Below are 16,618 nucleotides of genomic sequence, written 5' to 3'. Positions count from 1 at the left end.
ATGCTTCATTAACACATACCCTTTACTCTGCCAACCCCCAAGTTGCTGAAATGTATCATCTCTTCACCTCCTTCTACAACCTATTCACTCTCACCCACAAGATTCCATCTAACACTATTAGAGGACAAAAAGGAAAAAGAAAGGTTTCCCACTCACCTTCTCTTTATCCTCTTTGAGCAATGCTTCAATGTGCACATACTCATATTAGCCCTTCTCACTACAAGATTCGAATCCTGGCATACACTCACATACTTAGCCAAACGCACAGAAAAAGTTTATACATATGGTATTCTAAGAGTCACCATGCAACCTTTTACAATTCCTTTACCCTGAGGATACATCTACATTTGAGCTGGGAGGTGCGACTCCCAGCTAACATAGATGTACCCATGCTAGCTCTGCTCGAGCTGGCATGCTAAAAAACAGCAGCGTAGCTAGGGCAGCACAGGCAGTGATTTGAGCTATCCTCCCAAGTATTCACCCCATGGAGTCCAGGGGGTTTGAACTCTGGCAACTAGCACAAGCCACCACTCGTTACTCCAGTGTTATACTGATATTTTTAGCACACCAGCTCAAGCAAAGTGAGTGTGTGTGTGTGTCTCTCTCTCTCTCTCTCTCTCTTATCTGGGAATAACACCTCTTACCTCAAAGGTAGATGTCTTGTTACTCACAGGATACCATCTCAACCTACATGTTCACTTAACCATCATTAAAGCATTAGAATTCTTTCATATTTCACCTCAGTACTGACAACATCCTTTGTAATAAAAGCCCCACCACTGGCAATCTCCACAATGCTGTACAGAAATTATGAATACTGCATAGTGAAATACACCTATTGCCTTTCCTCATACATGAGAGGGTACAAAACGTAGAACTCTTCACATCACAACCACAGCTCTGTCACACACCTCAAAGTAATCCACAGATCTCACGAACATGCCTCTACCAAGCAGAGCTAACTATTGTCAGCGCCATTCAGGTCAGCAACACCCGTTACTGACCACACCTCATTTTACCTGGAGTGCTTGCAGATAATAAATGCTCAAGCTGCTCTCATACCCCAGTTCGCTACGGACAAAACCCTTTGTAATAAAACCCGTGCCCTACTAATTATATAAATGTGCATAACTCTGCACTGAAATGATGCATGCTGGATCCTGAAGGTACACATGCAGCTGTTCCCTTTGCTCACACACAAAAGGAAACCTGTATCTCTTCATATCATAATCCTATACACCTCAAAGCAATCCACACATGTCCTCATCTCACAAATACACCTTTAGCAAGCAGGCCCAATTACTACCCCTCCCATTTAATGCTGGTAAACCTAACACACTGACTGCACCTTTAGTGTATGCACATAATTTCCACTGGCTACTGCAAGCTCCAAAGGAACAAAGGAAAAGTGGCATGGGCAATCTTTTTCCCCCCCCTCCTTCTTCTTCTGTTTGTGCTTTAATAGTGTTACGTGGAATCCAGCAGGTGACAGAGAATACTTTGTAAAAGAAGGTGGCACATTACAATAGCTGGGACATTGGCAGAACAAAATTCTATTAACAGGGCATCTTGGTGCACTGCCTAGCTTTCAAAAGTTTTGCTCAACTCAGCATTCTGCAAGGAGACAACATACTACCAAACAACCTGAACTCTGCATTAACATAGTTTTTTACCACTGATTCTCTTTTACATTTAGGCCTGGTATACACTTAAAACTTGAGTCAACAGACATAACTACAGCACTCAGGGGTGTGAAAAATCCACACCACTGAACCACATAGCTATGTCGACCTAACCTCCAGTATAGATGCAGCTAGGTCAACAGAAGAATGCTTCTGTTGATAAGCTGCTGTTGCTCAGGGAGGTAGAGTTCCAACAGCAACAAAAAAACCCCTTTCTTGCTGTAGTCTGCATCTACACTACAGGATTACAGAGGTGTAGCTACGGTGCCCATAGCATAGACATGACCTTAAGTCTCAAAAAGAAAAGGAGTACTTGTGGCACCTTAGAGACTAACAAATTTATTAGAGCATAAGCTTTCGTGAGCTACAGCTCAGAAGTGAGCTGTAGCTCACGAAAGCTTATGCTCTAATAAATTTGTTAGTCTCTAAGGTGCCACAAGTACTCCTTTTCTTTTTGCGAATACAGACTAACACGGCTGCTACTCTGAGACCTTAAGTCTGTTCATCCTATCCAAACTAAGTCACAGCCAAGATTTATGAAACCACAATTCACTATCATAAGAGCAATTGTAATATGAATGGATATCTACTTAAAATAAAAAGATTAATTGGTTAATGCCGGTACATGTAACAAATCACAAAAGAGAATCAAAGTTCATTTTTCTGTGAACTGCTTGCTGACAGTGTATACCATATGGAACTGAGCAGCAGCCCCTTGGCAACCAAGGATGGTCTATGAACAGTTTTTGTACCAATGTAACTATTTTGGTTAGGCATATGAATTTTTTATTTTTATTTTATTTAAACCAAAAAAGAGTTTTATTGATATTATTTTCTTTGGCTGCTTCCTCACACTATTGGCATCATCTCTGTCTTATCCAAAAAGGAGCTTCAGCCAACTCATCTTCATACAACTCCCAATTTTCAAAAAAATACTAGGAAAGACAAGAAAATACACCACCCAGGTGCAATGAAACAGAAATACAGGACAGCAGCATGCAGATGACAATTCAAAAAAAACTAACTAATAGTACTCTTTGGGTCCTCCCCATGAGAAAAAAAAAAAAAAACAAAACAACAGACATTCAAATAAGTCTATCTTCATCTATATCCATAGACAGCTCAATGGCACCTTGTAAACAACAGATTCATGGATGTTGAAACATCTTCAAAGAATAAACACAGAGAATCAATAGAGGATCTATATCTGGCATAGGATGCAGAGCAATAAAATCAACATAGTATGCATCATTAAAAAAACCTAACAAAAGACAAGGAGATCAGAGGACTCCTGTATTGTCCAAGACACTTCAACGTAACTTTGCCAATAATCCTTATAAAAAATTTAAAAAATAAAAAAAAGAGGGTCAGGTTGATAACAAGCAAGGAGGTCAGTGGCAAGAGAGGATTTCTTCAGTATGGGCTTAATCAACTATTTGAAAAGTGCTTGGTTTTTTGCCTTCCCAGAAAGGCATTGATAAATTCCACCAATAACTAGACCCAGTGTCTTTCCACAAAATTTTATTATTTTGATTTATTTGTACTGTGGTAGTGAAAAAGGAGCCCCAGTCACAGACTGGCAACCCACTGTACTAAGTGTTGTACAAACACGGAACCTAAAGATGATCTATGCCTGAAGAATTTACAATAATCAGACAAGTAGGATGAGTCCAGTCTACAAGCTGTCAACCTAAATACCTCAGAGAGCATGACTATTCAAAAACAAAGCAAACAGTGACCTTATGTTTGTTTCCCCCTAAAATGCATCTATTACCACACAGGTAGTCAATCCCATCCAAATCAGGGAAGTCTCAGGTATGACAAATTGAAAATTCTTTGCAGTAATAAATATGCAATTCTACATTTTTGCAAAACCTACACAGGTTCACCAAAATTACCTGTAGCCCAGAACATTTCTGCAAGTTGGAACTTTATATACACTATAGTGAAGAGCCCGTTCTTTTGACCAGATACAGTGATTTCTACTATAAATATTCTCCTATTTAATCTGACTTCATGCTCAAGTGATCTGCGAGTACAGATAATGGGCACTCAGGAACCACAGCATCAAAATCTGATGACAAAAAAAAAAAAAAAAATCACAGACAACTTTTAGTATGGCTCTCTCAGGTATTCCACCTCAGAGTTAGGAAATCAAATGGATTCTATGATGGTGTGATCAACAAAACAGATAACTAGTAGTATTTGTCCTCTGGTTACGGTCTATCTTAATCACATACAAAAAGTCAATATGGGAATCCACAAGCCATCCATGCAAATAATACCTTCCTCTCTCCCTCAATTCCCAAATCCTCCTGGCTACTTCAAAGGAGAAACAAGGACTTAGCTACTTTAACTCTTACCAAGTTTTTTGGGGATCCTTTCACCTACCCTACAAATACTTTTATAATTTTGCCTCTGCAATCATTAAGAACATTCCCAAGTTAACTTAAAGGAAGACAGAACAACATACCCATGAACTTACGTTGAATGTGAATGAACTGCTTTGGTTGTTTAAACTCTCCTTTATACAGGCGATTGTAATAGTTGACATTGCTCTCTGCCTCAGGAACTGGGATAACCATGCTCTCTTTCTTTTCTCTAAAGACTTGCTGTGCCGAAATAGCTCGTTGTAAATGGTGTTCCTGAAAGAGGAAAAGTTTAGAATTTATTTAGATGACAGCATTTATTTTTTAAAATATAAAAAATGGATAAAGTTAGTCCATTTTCCTAGCAGTAGTGTTCTCCAGTGTCATGGAGAAGATCCTAGTAAAATTGTTGTTGGTTTTTTGTTTTGTTTTTTGCTTCCAGGCCAGCAGGGTACAGTAATGGGAGAGAAAGAATCCTCTACATTTACCATCAAGTCATAGGCAAATTCAGCTGCTGACAGGTTCCAAATAAGGAAAAATATCTTTAGCTTCCATTAATGATATGGGGGACTCTAGAGGGAGGAAAAAATGTAAGCATACTCACCAGCCTTTTTTTAAAATCAGAAAAACAGACAATAGGTGTTTCAAGTTAAACAAAATAATCTAAAAGGGGTATAGAAAGTGTCAAAATCAGCAATGTATGCACATTAATTCCTTATAGCCCATGGTTCAAATCAAGATCCTGAACTAACTTGATCCACTCCCAAATGCAAAAAAACCACCAATGTTTTTATTTAACACTGATGCACCGGCAAGTTTTCAGAATGGAGAGAAGACAACAAAAAAATGATTAAGGGTATGGAACAGCTTCCATTTAAGGAAAGATTTAAAAGACTGGGACCATTTCGCTTGGAAAAGACAGGACTAAGTGGATATATGACATGTCTATAAACTCATGAATGGTGTAGAGAAAGTGAATAAGGAAGTATTATTTACCCTTTCTCATAACACAAGAACTAGGGGTCACCTAATGAAATTAACAGGCAGCAGGTTTAAAACAAACAAAGGGGAGTATTTCTTCACACAACACACAGTTAACCAGTGGAACGTTGCCAGGGGAGTTTGTGAAGGCCAAAACTATAAGTGGGTCCTAAAAAGAATTAGATAAGTTCATGGAGTAGGTCCATCAATGGTTATTATCAGTCAGGGATCCAACCCCATGCTCTTGCGATCCCTAAGACTCTGACTGCTACATATTGGGACTAGACAACAGGGGGATGGATCATTTGATAATTGCCCTGCTCTTTTCATTCGCTTTGAAGCATCTGGCATTGGTCACTGTTAGAAGACAGGTTACTGGGCTAGATGGACCACTGGTCTAACCCAGTATGGCCATTCTTATGTTCATTCACCCGTTTCCATTGTGTTTTTTTTTAAAAATACTATAATAGGCACATATAACAAGCACATATTTCCCCACAGAAGAACATTTGTAGAACTCCAATTACTCAAATATGCAGCAGTGTTCCTTTATACCAAGGGTCAGCAACCTTTCAGAAGTGGTGTGCTGCGTCTTCATTTATTCATTCTAATTTAAGGTTTTGCATGCCAGTAATACATTTTAACATTTTTAGAAGGTCTTTCTCTATAAGTCTATATTTGTAACTAAACTAATGTTGTATGTAAAGTAAACAAGGTTTTTAAAATGTTTAAGAAGCTTCATTTAAAATTAAATTAAAACACAGGTCTTATCAGTTTAGTGCAGTGGTTCTTAACCTGGGTCCTGGCCCCTAGTCCCACTCAGCCCGCTGCCGGCCTGGGATTCCATTCACCCAGGCTGGCAGCGGACTGAGCAGGGGCGGCGGCCGGGATGCCGGCTGGCAGGAGTGTGCCAGTAAAAAAATCGGCACGCATGCCACAGGTTGCCGATCCAAGCTTTATACTTTGTATTCTTACCCTACTGGAGACAGAATAACCACACCCAAGTCACAGGAAGTATGAATTACACTATCCCTTTATTAGGTTATCAGAATTCTTTAGCATCCATATATATATATATCTTACTAGTTATTTTGGTGCAAATCCAACTACACATGTGGATTAGCATAGGATAATTGTAATTTTTCTTCTTCAATGGATTTTGTAAAATGTTCACATTATAATCCATGAAACAAAAGAAAGATGCTAGAAAACATAATATACAATTATATTTGCAGTGTAACTTTGCTTCAACAATTGTTTACGCAACCAAGGCTGGAAAAATGTATGAAACCTACTAATCAGAGACTAAACTTCCTAGCAATAAAGTGGACATGAAGAGGTAAGTGGTGAACTAGGAAGACAGAGAAAATGCCAGATGAACAGTATCCACACACCAGATTTGCAGCTGCTGGGAATGAAGAGGATGACATATTACGGTCCTTCCATGGAACCTTCTTGGAGGTTTCATCTTTCATATCAGGCTAACAGGATTATGACAAATTTGAAGCCAAATTCTCTCTTGCTGCCGTAAGGGAATTTTTAATCTCTCCGACTCCACCACTGCCTTGCTGTAAGGGGTTCAGATTCTCTATTCTACCTATTCCTTCACACTCCTGGCTGTTGGAAGAAGGGGTGAATCGAAAAAAGCTCCCACTACTCTTCCCTTCCCAGCATTTTGGGTGGTCTTCCCTCCCACGAATAACTCCAATGTCCTTCTCTTGTGCTCACACTTTCACCAAGAAGTGACACTAATTGTTATCAATACAACACATCAAGCAGACCAGAAGACTGATCTACAACTGAGGTGGGAGAATACCAACACTTTTTTCCTGCCATTCCTTTTCCTCAGATAGGCCACTGAAACTACGATTCCTGCATTTTATTCTAAAAACGTAAAATTTCTAGTATCCTTGATCTTTCCCGAGTCTGTAGGACATGCCCTTATTTTACTTCTTCAAAATCTTCTTTGTCCAGACCACTATTTTCATTGTCAGCACACCCTGAAGAATGTACCTGTCCCCTTACCTGGCTGTTGTAACTCCCATTTCCCTAAACATACTTAGAGAGGACTTTTTGTTTTAATTTATATGGACTGCAACCTGCATCAATATAAAATCTGAAACAAGTGAGAAGATCAATACAGGAGACCATCACTGTCAAACTACATGAAAAATTTCACTGAAGTTTGGGAAGTAGAAGATTGGATAGTAAAGATAAACTGCCTAGTTCTCCTCCCAGATGAACACCATGTGTAACCTGGTGCCTAATCCCAAGTGTTTGATGAAGTGGCAAGGGTATTAAATTTCTCTTTATGGAGAATTTGTTACCTTGGAGTTTCTTATTGCAGACACAGCTTTGAAGTAGGCCTGGGATGATAGGATGACCACACAGACTCAGATTCAGGGCCTAAATTATAGTAGCATTCACCTTGAGAATCCCTAGTTTTCAAGGATTCCATGCACTGATCTAATTCTGATTGACACCACTTCATCTGTAATCCAAGATTACAAACGTTATTGATGTATTTACTAACACCATCAATGCAGCCACTACTACTATCTCTCCTGCACTGCGAAGTAACCTTATTGCAAGGAGGTAATGGCACCATCCCATTTTATGGCCTAGCACAGCTTCCAGAAACCACTTGTTTGACTGACATGTATATTTCTCCTTTTCAGACCTTAATTGGATTTCTAGTCATTGCCAAGGCACTTGCTTTTCCCTCCTGCACTTAACTTCTCGTGCTGACATTTCATATACTTTCAGAAGTCATATAATTAATTATATTTAGCAAGTTTTCCTCTGAGATTTTGTTCTAATACATTTAGTTAAATTCTCTTACACCTTTTATTAGTGAACATACTGCACGGTGTCAAAGACTTACTCAGTCTGTGCAATATAAATGTGCCAAGCATCCACAGGCAAACTTTGTCATGCAACGGAACTCCTGTTCCTTTTTCAATTTGACATTTTATCCAAAGCAACTATAAATTTCTATTTAAAGGACTGTAAAATAGACGCTGAATAAAGTGCTCTGAAATCGTTGAAGGCAACAAGCCTCAAGCTATCTTAGAAATGCCATACCAGGGTTAAATCACTTGCATTTTAAAAACAAACTTTTTGAAAAGAAGATAAAGTAACCCAATTTGTATAGAAAGTAAGGAATAATGTATTGATTGATGAAGGGACAGAGAAAGTTTCTCTGTTTTAAAGGGAAGGCATATAACAATTGAGATTTAGGTAACGTCTCAAAAAATTCAGACAAATTTGATTTAAACTGATATATCACTTTAATGCTAAGAACAAAAACTGAACGTTCAAATCAAAAATAGCTGAGTTTAATATGAATTATTCTTGCAGTTTAAGCATAGTTTGTAATATTCAAATGAATCACAATTTTCCTAAGTGAGAGTTAAATATATATGTAAACATTCAATTAAGCAGTGAGTGTAGATTTAATTCATAGCATTAAAAAACGGTCACAACACTGATGAAAGATTACAAATGATATAGCTTAGGGTCATTCACTTTAGTTACTAAAATAGAAATATCCATGGTACACATGCAGAGCAGATTTTTCTAAAAAATAAATTGCAATGGAAGAGTAAGATCTAATTTGATATAATCTTCACATTGAGAGGAAAGGTAGTTAATAACAACTACTTAAATTTATTTGAGCATAAGCTTTTGTGAGCTACAGCTCACTTAATGCATCCGATGAAGTGAGTTGTAGCTCACGAAAGCTTGTGCTCAAATAAATTTGTTAGTCTCTAAGGTGCCACAAGTACTCCTTTTCTTTTTGCGAACACAGACTAACACAGCTACTACTCTGATACTTAACAACAATTATCAAAAAGTGAAAACAGATTAAATAAGAACATTCTGTTGTCTATTCATCCTATAAATAATTAATTTGCACATAAAAATAGTTAAAAACAGGAGTTAAGTACATATCAGTAATTTAAAGGTAAAAAATATTATAGGAATGTTGAAATTATCCTAAAGGAAGTTGTACAAACCCAAGAAATTTTAGCAGGTAAGAAATTAGCTTTTCTGTAACTCAGGGTATGTCTTCACTAGCAAAGTTAAAGTGCTGACGCGGCAGCACTTTAATGTGGCTGTGTAGTCGTGGCACCAGTGCTGGGAAAGAGCTCTCCCAGCACTATAAAAAAAAAAAAAACCCACTCCCACAAGGGGAGTAGCTACTGAAAGGCCTTGTCTAAACTGCCACTTTACAGAGCTGTAACTTGCAGCGCTCAGGGGGCGGGGAAATGATGTTTTTTCTCATCCCATAGCAAGGAAGCTGCAGCACTGTAAAGTGGAAGATGTCACCATTGTGCTTCCCCAAAATTCTACAGAGAACTCTAGACAGATTTCTCTAATCAGATTAAATCTCTTCCAGGCCCACCCAGAAGCAGTGATCTGCTCCATTTCCAAACCAAAACAAAATTAAGGGAAGGAGAAAGAGGGAAACCATAAAAAGGTTACTACACTAAAGCCTGGATGTCCTATTGTGTGAACACTACATATACTGAATTTAGGATATTAAAGTTATAGGTTGAGATTTTCAAACCTGATTTGGGGACTTAGATTCACAACTCCAATTCAATTTTAATGGGAGTTGTGTCAAATTCCTTTGTCAACTCTGAAAATCTCACATACAAATTTTCAAGAAAGTGTGTAGAATGCTGCATTAACACCTTTGCACAACACTAACAAGATCCCATGGAATCCAATGACAACCCTGGTCAAGTGGTCTTTAATCTTTTCAGGGCTAGGCCAATTTGCTTTCTTATAGATTTCCAAGATGCAAACATGAATCTATTTAGCAATTGTACAAAAGGCAATTTTAGTAAATCACATTTCTGGTCTTCGAAAAAAACAGAAAAGGGACACCTTTTGTTTTCTCCTGTGATTAGTCCATCTTTTCTGTAATTGAACTGAATAGTGGCCTTGTCACTACATTCAACTGCTCAGCCAGTCTGCTATTTTGTTGATTATTTTTACAATATGGAAGTCTACAATGGAGACTGGATTCCTCTGTCCAACGGGATATGACAGTTTCTCTTAGGAAGGCCTTGTTTTGTGCTCCCCTGATTTATGCAGATGCATTGTCTCTTTTCCCGTGCCTGCATTATTTTCCCACCTTAAAAGTATCTATGATTTCATGTTTTATAGAAGACCTGTCAGAATTCTCTCTGTGTGGAAAGAGCATAACTATACTACTTCCACCAGCACCATACAGAGCCTCTGCACTGGCCAAAGTGAACTACTAGCAAGGATTCTCCACCCCAAGAAATTCGGCCTCCCTTGGAACTCCAACAGAGCGAACTGACTGAAATAAGGAAGTCAGATATAGTACAAAAAAAGAAAAGGAGTACTTGTGGCACCTTAGAGACTAACAAATTTATTTGCTCAAATAAATTTGTTAGTCTCTAAGGTGCCACAAGTACTCCTTTTCTTTTTTGCGAATACAGACTAACACGGCTGCTACTCTAAAACCAGATATAGGACAAGAAGCATGCTTGAAGGCTCACTTAATAGCTGAACACCTTTGGGGGGGAGGGGAGGAAGGTGATCATCTTCAAGTTTAATGGCTTGGTTTGTTTTTTGAAAGACAAGTATTTTAGTGCATTAAAGAATCATAAATATAACTAATGTTTTTCAAGAGAACTAGGAAAAAACTTTCCCCAAGGATTTTAAGGGTCTGAGGTCCCTTCTTGATATTTGGTCCTTTAAAAGGTAATATTAGGGCTTGGCTACAATTGCATGTTTTAACCACAATAAAGCCTCCTAGAGCGCTCTACCTTACTCATCCACACTGGCAAGGCACGTAGAGCGCCCTAACTCCCTAGCTGGAGCGCTCCTGGTACTCCACTTCCACAAGAGGATTAACAGCTGGGTGAGACGCTGCAGCTCCAGTGTAAATGAGGAGTTATGTTACAGCGCTCTGATTGACCTCCGGAAATGTCCCATAATCCCATTAACTGAAGTGGCCTCTCTTGCTTTGTTGTGAACTTGGGAGGAATGCAGAAGTGGCTCTTTCAAAGTTCCGTTTCAGAGTGCTGGCTGCTTATCTGGTCTGAGAAAAAAAACAAACAGCTAATGTTTGCTTTGAGTGAGTGGGGGGGGGGGGAAATGAGGGAGGTCTGAACTTACAAGACAGAGTGCTGACGCTCTCAGTGCCCCAAAAACCCATTCTCTCTCCCCCCACATACACACAACACACTCCACCCTACCCTCTCCCCATTTGAGAAGCACGCTGCAGCCACTTGAACGCTGGAATAGCTGCCCATAATGCACTGCTCCCAATGCAGCTGCAAGTGCTGCAAAGGTGGCCAAGCCAGTGTGCTTTCAGCTCTCAGTATGGACAGACTGGAGCGCTTTCCCTAGTGCGCTCTCCGAAGGCTGGTTTAACCCAAAGCACTCTACAGCTGCAACTGTAGACAAACCCTCAGATATGCAGTTACATGGAGAATAGTCCAAACAACAACAAGAAATGCATTTAAAAGATTGCAACTCAATTTGGATAGAGTGTTGCAAATATCCAAGATCCTCCTTCATGAAGGGATTAGATTGGATTTAAAACTCTGATCTGGATGTCTCTAGATTTCTGACTCCTATTGGTAGAAGCCAGAGAAAAACTGGTGGCAATGACCATGGTTCCTGCCTCAGGGGTGAGAAAGGACTGGTAGAAATAGTCCTCAATTTCACTTCTGGACCCACCATATTGTTCAAGTATAATTAGCCCATTTCAGAAAGCCTTAGGAGGGAAAACTCAACCATTTCTATTATTACTGACTTTCTGATGCCCTCTAGATAGTCATGGTCCACATGAACAGAGGGTCTTGGTTATACAGAAGAACCACCAAATCTCAGGAAAATCAAAAGAGCTGGGCATTTGGGGCAACTATTTTTTTTCTCCTTCAGTCCTATTTTTACTGCTAGAGCATGGCTAAAGGAAAAATATTTTGTCAATGGCAGCATGAGCTAGGCCATTCTGTTGCATAACTCAGCAGAACATAGACAGTAAGGTGGCAAAGGAGTGTTATACTAATTGGACTTCCCCTCCACCCCAGCCCCTTTCCCTCATTCTCTCCCCTGTTCTGTTTCTCCCAAGCAGGAGATGGGAAAAAAGAAGGGCTAGAAAAGAAAAGTCTTTCACTAGCCCTGTCTCCTTTATAAGCCACTTTGTGTCTAAGGGCATTCAAGTCTGTGAGGGACCTATAAATCTCATGGGAAAGAGTCTACTGAGAGCATAGTAAGTGCCTTTAAATTCCTCTCCCCTTCTCTCTGCCAATTTAATTCAATCCAGCAAATGAAGCATATGTACCATGAACGTAACTGGCTTCTAAGGTTGAAAGATATGAAGGGGAAAATGAGCCGTGGTGTTAATACCCACTCTGAAGCCCCTGGAACAAAATGACATATTTACAGTGGTCTTCTGCACAGGAACTTCACTAAAAGAGTTTTCCTGCCCTTACCTGAACTTGCTTGTACACTTTGCGGCATTATGAAGGTTCTGTTGGAGGTGAGACTCTCAGTACTGGTTCAGAAACTGCTCAGAGCTGAGGTCCTTAAGGTAATAGTTTGCCAGCAAAGCAGAAAACTGACTTGAATGGAGACATGATGGGACTCACAAAGGGGAGTCAAAGCAGTATCAGACAAACTGAAGGAGGAATCTCCAATCCACTCACTCTGTGTATATAACAAAGCTAGTGGCTGTTCAGCTATTCACTGCAGGAGCAGGCAAGGAGCTGAATGCTACTAATAGAGGGTAAAGATTTAGAAAAACCTTGGGCGCTAAGGGTATCTGCCCAATGTATTATACTTCATTCAAAATTGCAAGATTCCTTGGGAAAATGTATCAGCCAAGCACAATAATCTATTCTCCCATGTCTGCTGTTTTGGGGGGAGGGGCAGGGGTGAGAGACGAGATGGAGACAGAAGAGAAGAAACACACTCACAGCTACAATGATTAATCCTAACGGTAATCAATCTGCCTTTTTGGGGGGAGGGAGGGAAGGGATACTCTGAATAATTAGACGATTACAGTATTTATAGCCTGAGTAAATACCACTGAATAACTCTTCAAATATTAGAGTTAAATAATATTAAAGTTTAAAAAACATACAACTGACCCCTAAACCTAACATAGCATTGATCTAACTATTTACATGTAGTGTTTCAAATGTCAGCCATTTTTTGCTAGACCAGTGACTTAAAACATGAGTTCAGAATTTTATAAAAACGAGAGCTATTTTTTCATCTTGAAAAATTAAAAAAAAAAAAACAAACACCTGAATGGATTTTGCCTCAAATTAAATATTACTACTGTTATTATTAGAAATTCCCTGATGAGCTGAGACCAAACATGGGAAGTTTCAGCTGAACAGGAACATTTTTCGGAAAGTTATGAGACCAGAGGATCATAAGGTGGGTAGAGGCAACCTTACCTCTACAATTTTAAGTACCAGCAAAAGCTATAATTACATTTAACTATAAATACTAACAAAATTTCAACACAAGCACCATCAACCCAAATAATAAAATCGAAGAAAACCCAATTAAGTTATGGCAGCAACCAATAAACAAGAATTTACAGAAAGCAAAATCTTCAGCTAGCTGAAAATCTTCAGCTAGTTCAACACGTGTGTCATCCATCCCACGCATAAGCAAATGCTCCACTGAAACAACCTCAACTGTACCTATGTAAAAAGCATCTGTTCCCATCCAAACTTAAGTTAGATTTGTATCTACAAAGTGGACCTTATAAGAAAATCTACTCTGAAACCTGTCATAAATGACAGGTTTCAGAGTAGCAGCCGTGTCAGTCTGCAACAACAAAAAGAAAAAGGAGGACTTGTGGCACCTTAGAGACTAACAAATTTATTTGAGCATAAGCTTTCATGAGCTACAGCTCACTTCATTGGATGCATTCACTGATGAAAGCTCATGAAAGCTTATGCTCAAATAAATTTGTTAGTCTCTAAGGTGCCACAAGTCCTCCTCTTTTTTTTTTCCCCCCAGTAACTGATTACCCTGATTCAAATCCCCAAATTCAGGCAAAAGGAAGGTGATGAAATTTTCAAAAGATCATACTTTATAAAGCAGTTTCCCCCTTCTTCACAGATACCAAAACACACAGGATTCCAACTCTTGGGGTATATCTAAATTGCAATTAAACACCCATGGCTGACTTGAGTCAGCTGACTCAGGCTCGTGGAGTTCAGATTGCAGGGCTGTAAAATGGTAATGTAGATGCTCTGGAACCCTCCCCCTTCTAAACCAGCCTTTGATTACTTTAAAAAGGTAAAAAGAAAAGGAGTACTTGTGGCACCTTAGTCTCCAAGGTGCCACAAGTATTCCTTTTGTTTTTGCAGATACAGACCGACACGGCTGCTACTCTGAAACTTAAAGGTAAAATTATCTAAATCAAATTTTGCAAAAATTAAACTTGTAAAGATGCAAAAATAATACATCTGGGCAGATCCTCAACTGATACAAATTGACAAAGGACGTGTCTACACTAGCGAAATAACAGTGGCACAACTGTATCAATGCAACTGTGCCGCTGTAAGACTGCTCATGCAGACACTCTTTGCCAATGGAAGAGAGCTCTCCCATTGCCATAATTAAACCACCCCCCAACAAGTGGCGGTAGCTATATCGGTGGGATAGCACCGGTGCTATCTGTCAGTATAATTTATGTCGCTCAGAGAGGTGTTTTTTCCCACACCCCGAGCAATGCAAGTTATACCGACAAAAGTACTAGTGTAGACATGGTCTTACGGCCATTAGCTTCAACACAGCTGACAATTTACACCAGCCGAGGATCTGCCACCAGGGAATAATCATCCAAAACAGAAATCCAGCAGAATGAAGAAAAATCTGTATTTTCAGTGGCCAAATGTGAGGAAGCCACAGGAGCGATAATTAGGGCCCTACTAAAGTCATGGTCCATTTTGGACAATTTCATGGTCACAGGATTTTAAAAATCATAAATTTCATGATTTCAGCTATTTAAATCTGAAATTTCACAGGGTTGTAATCGTAGGGGTCCTAACCCAAAAAGGAGTTGGGGGGGGGGTTGCAAAGTTATTGTATGGGTGGTTGCAATACTGTCACCCTCACTTCTACACTGCTGCTGGCGGTGGTGCTGCCTTTAAAGATGGCCAGCCAGCCAACACTCTCCTGCCACCCACCTCTGAAGGCAGCACAGAAGTAAGGGTGGCAATACTGCAACCCCCCTAAAATAACCTTGTGACTCCCCTGCAACTCCCTTTTGGGTCAGAACCCCAAATTGAGAAATGCTGGTCTCCCTCATAAAATCTGTATAGTATAGGGTAAAAGCATACAAAAAAAACAGATTTCACTGGGGGGGGGGGGGGGGAGAGAAGAGGAACATGACACAACAGACAACAGATTTCACAGTCCATGATGTGTTTTTCATGGCCATGAATTTGGTAGGGCCCTGGCGATAATGGACACCAAATTAAAAACATGAGTCTGATGAAGTGAGCTGTAGCTCACGAAAGCTTATGCTCTAATAAATTTGTTAGTCTCTAAGGTGCCACGGGTACTCCTTTTCTTTTTGTGAATACAGACTAACACGGCTGCTACTCTGAAACCTGCAAAACAATGTGACAGCAAATTCATCATACAGAGGCATTTACAAAGCAGAGAGTAATCCCTCTCTTTGTGGCTTTGGTACAACCACATCTGGAGTAGTGTGCTGAATTTCAGGAATCAAATAGCCACAAAGATAAATTGGAGGGACTTCAAAAAAGAGAAGAAGTAAAATTGGTCAGAAGCTGAAGGAACTGAATTATAAGGAAAAATGGAGAGTAGGACATATATGCTCATGGCATGATTAGAGCAGGAGGGAGCAAGCGAACAATTAATATTTGACCAACATAAATATGAATATTTAGATGGGCATAATGAGATAAAGTTAAGAGAGGAAAAATTTGCTGTTCATCATGAAAATCTTTCAAGAACTATATTTAGCAAACTGGAAAATAGCCTCTAAAGGTAGAAATCCTAATGCTTGTCAACAGTGATAAAACACTAGAAAATGCAATGCTGGGGAAAATTCTATAGTAGTAGAAAGATGGACTGGACGTTTTATAAAGTATGCCGAAGTTGAGCCAAAAGAACAGTTAGTTCCTTAATCACAAGCAGCACAATTCTGCTCTCACAGAGATGCAACTTTTGTTAACTGGGGAAGACAGTCCTCTTTCCTCTTCAATTTTTGGATTTCTTTAAGAGCAGATGACTCTATCAGCTGACCTATTATATCCACCTTTATTATATTTTAGACAGGCAGTTTTAAACAGAGAGCTATTTATGCTCCAGAAGCCTAAAGCTCTTTCACTCTCTGCCAGCTCTCTTGTCAGCTTACTTCTGGCAAAAGCAGATATAGGAAGAGGGCAGATATAATGAAGTTGTCTCTCTTTTTATTTTACATGGCTAGGCATCCTGCGAGTGTATATGCATTCATTACATAATCCCATAGATTTCAATGGGACTTGCACCTGTGTAAATGAGGGAAGAATTTAACGCAAGATTTTTAGCCTGGAATTG

General features: G+C 39.4%; 1 protein-coding gene across 3 annotated transcripts in view; it reads right to left on the bottom strand.

Moving 5' to 3' along the window:
- The window catches only part of EPC2 (enhancer of polycomb homolog 2), an 86,569-nt gene that overhangs the window by 53,197 nt on the left and 16,754 nt on the right, over positions 1–16,618 (bottom strand). Inside the window, exons 1-3 of one of the 3 annotated variants that reach the window (XM_043505109.1) lie at positions 14,306–14,311; positions 11,228–11,232; positions 4,168–4,327 (exon numbers count right to left, since the gene is read on the bottom strand). In XM_043505109.1, coding sequence (XP_043361044.1) covers positions 4,168–4,267 — 100 coding nt within the window. In that variant the 5' untranslated portion in view covers positions 4,268–4,327; positions 11,228–11,232; positions 14,306–14,311. Of the gene's footprint in view, positions 1–4,167; positions 4,328–10,991; positions 11,115–11,227; positions 11,233–14,305; positions 14,312–16,618 lie in introns of those variants that run through there. The other 2 variants (XM_043505110.1, XM_038421960.2) reach the window with 2 other exon arrangements.

The sequence above is a fragment of the Dermochelys coriacea genome, chromosome 11 (assembly GCF_009764565.3).
Source record: "Dermochelys coriacea isolate rDerCor1 chromosome 11, rDerCor1.pri.v4, whole genome shotgun sequence".
Classification (NCBI taxonomy): domain Eukaryota; kingdom Metazoa; phylum Chordata; order Testudines; family Dermochelyidae; genus Dermochelys; species Dermochelys coriacea.
This window is presented reverse-complemented; position numbering and strand designations above follow the sequence as displayed.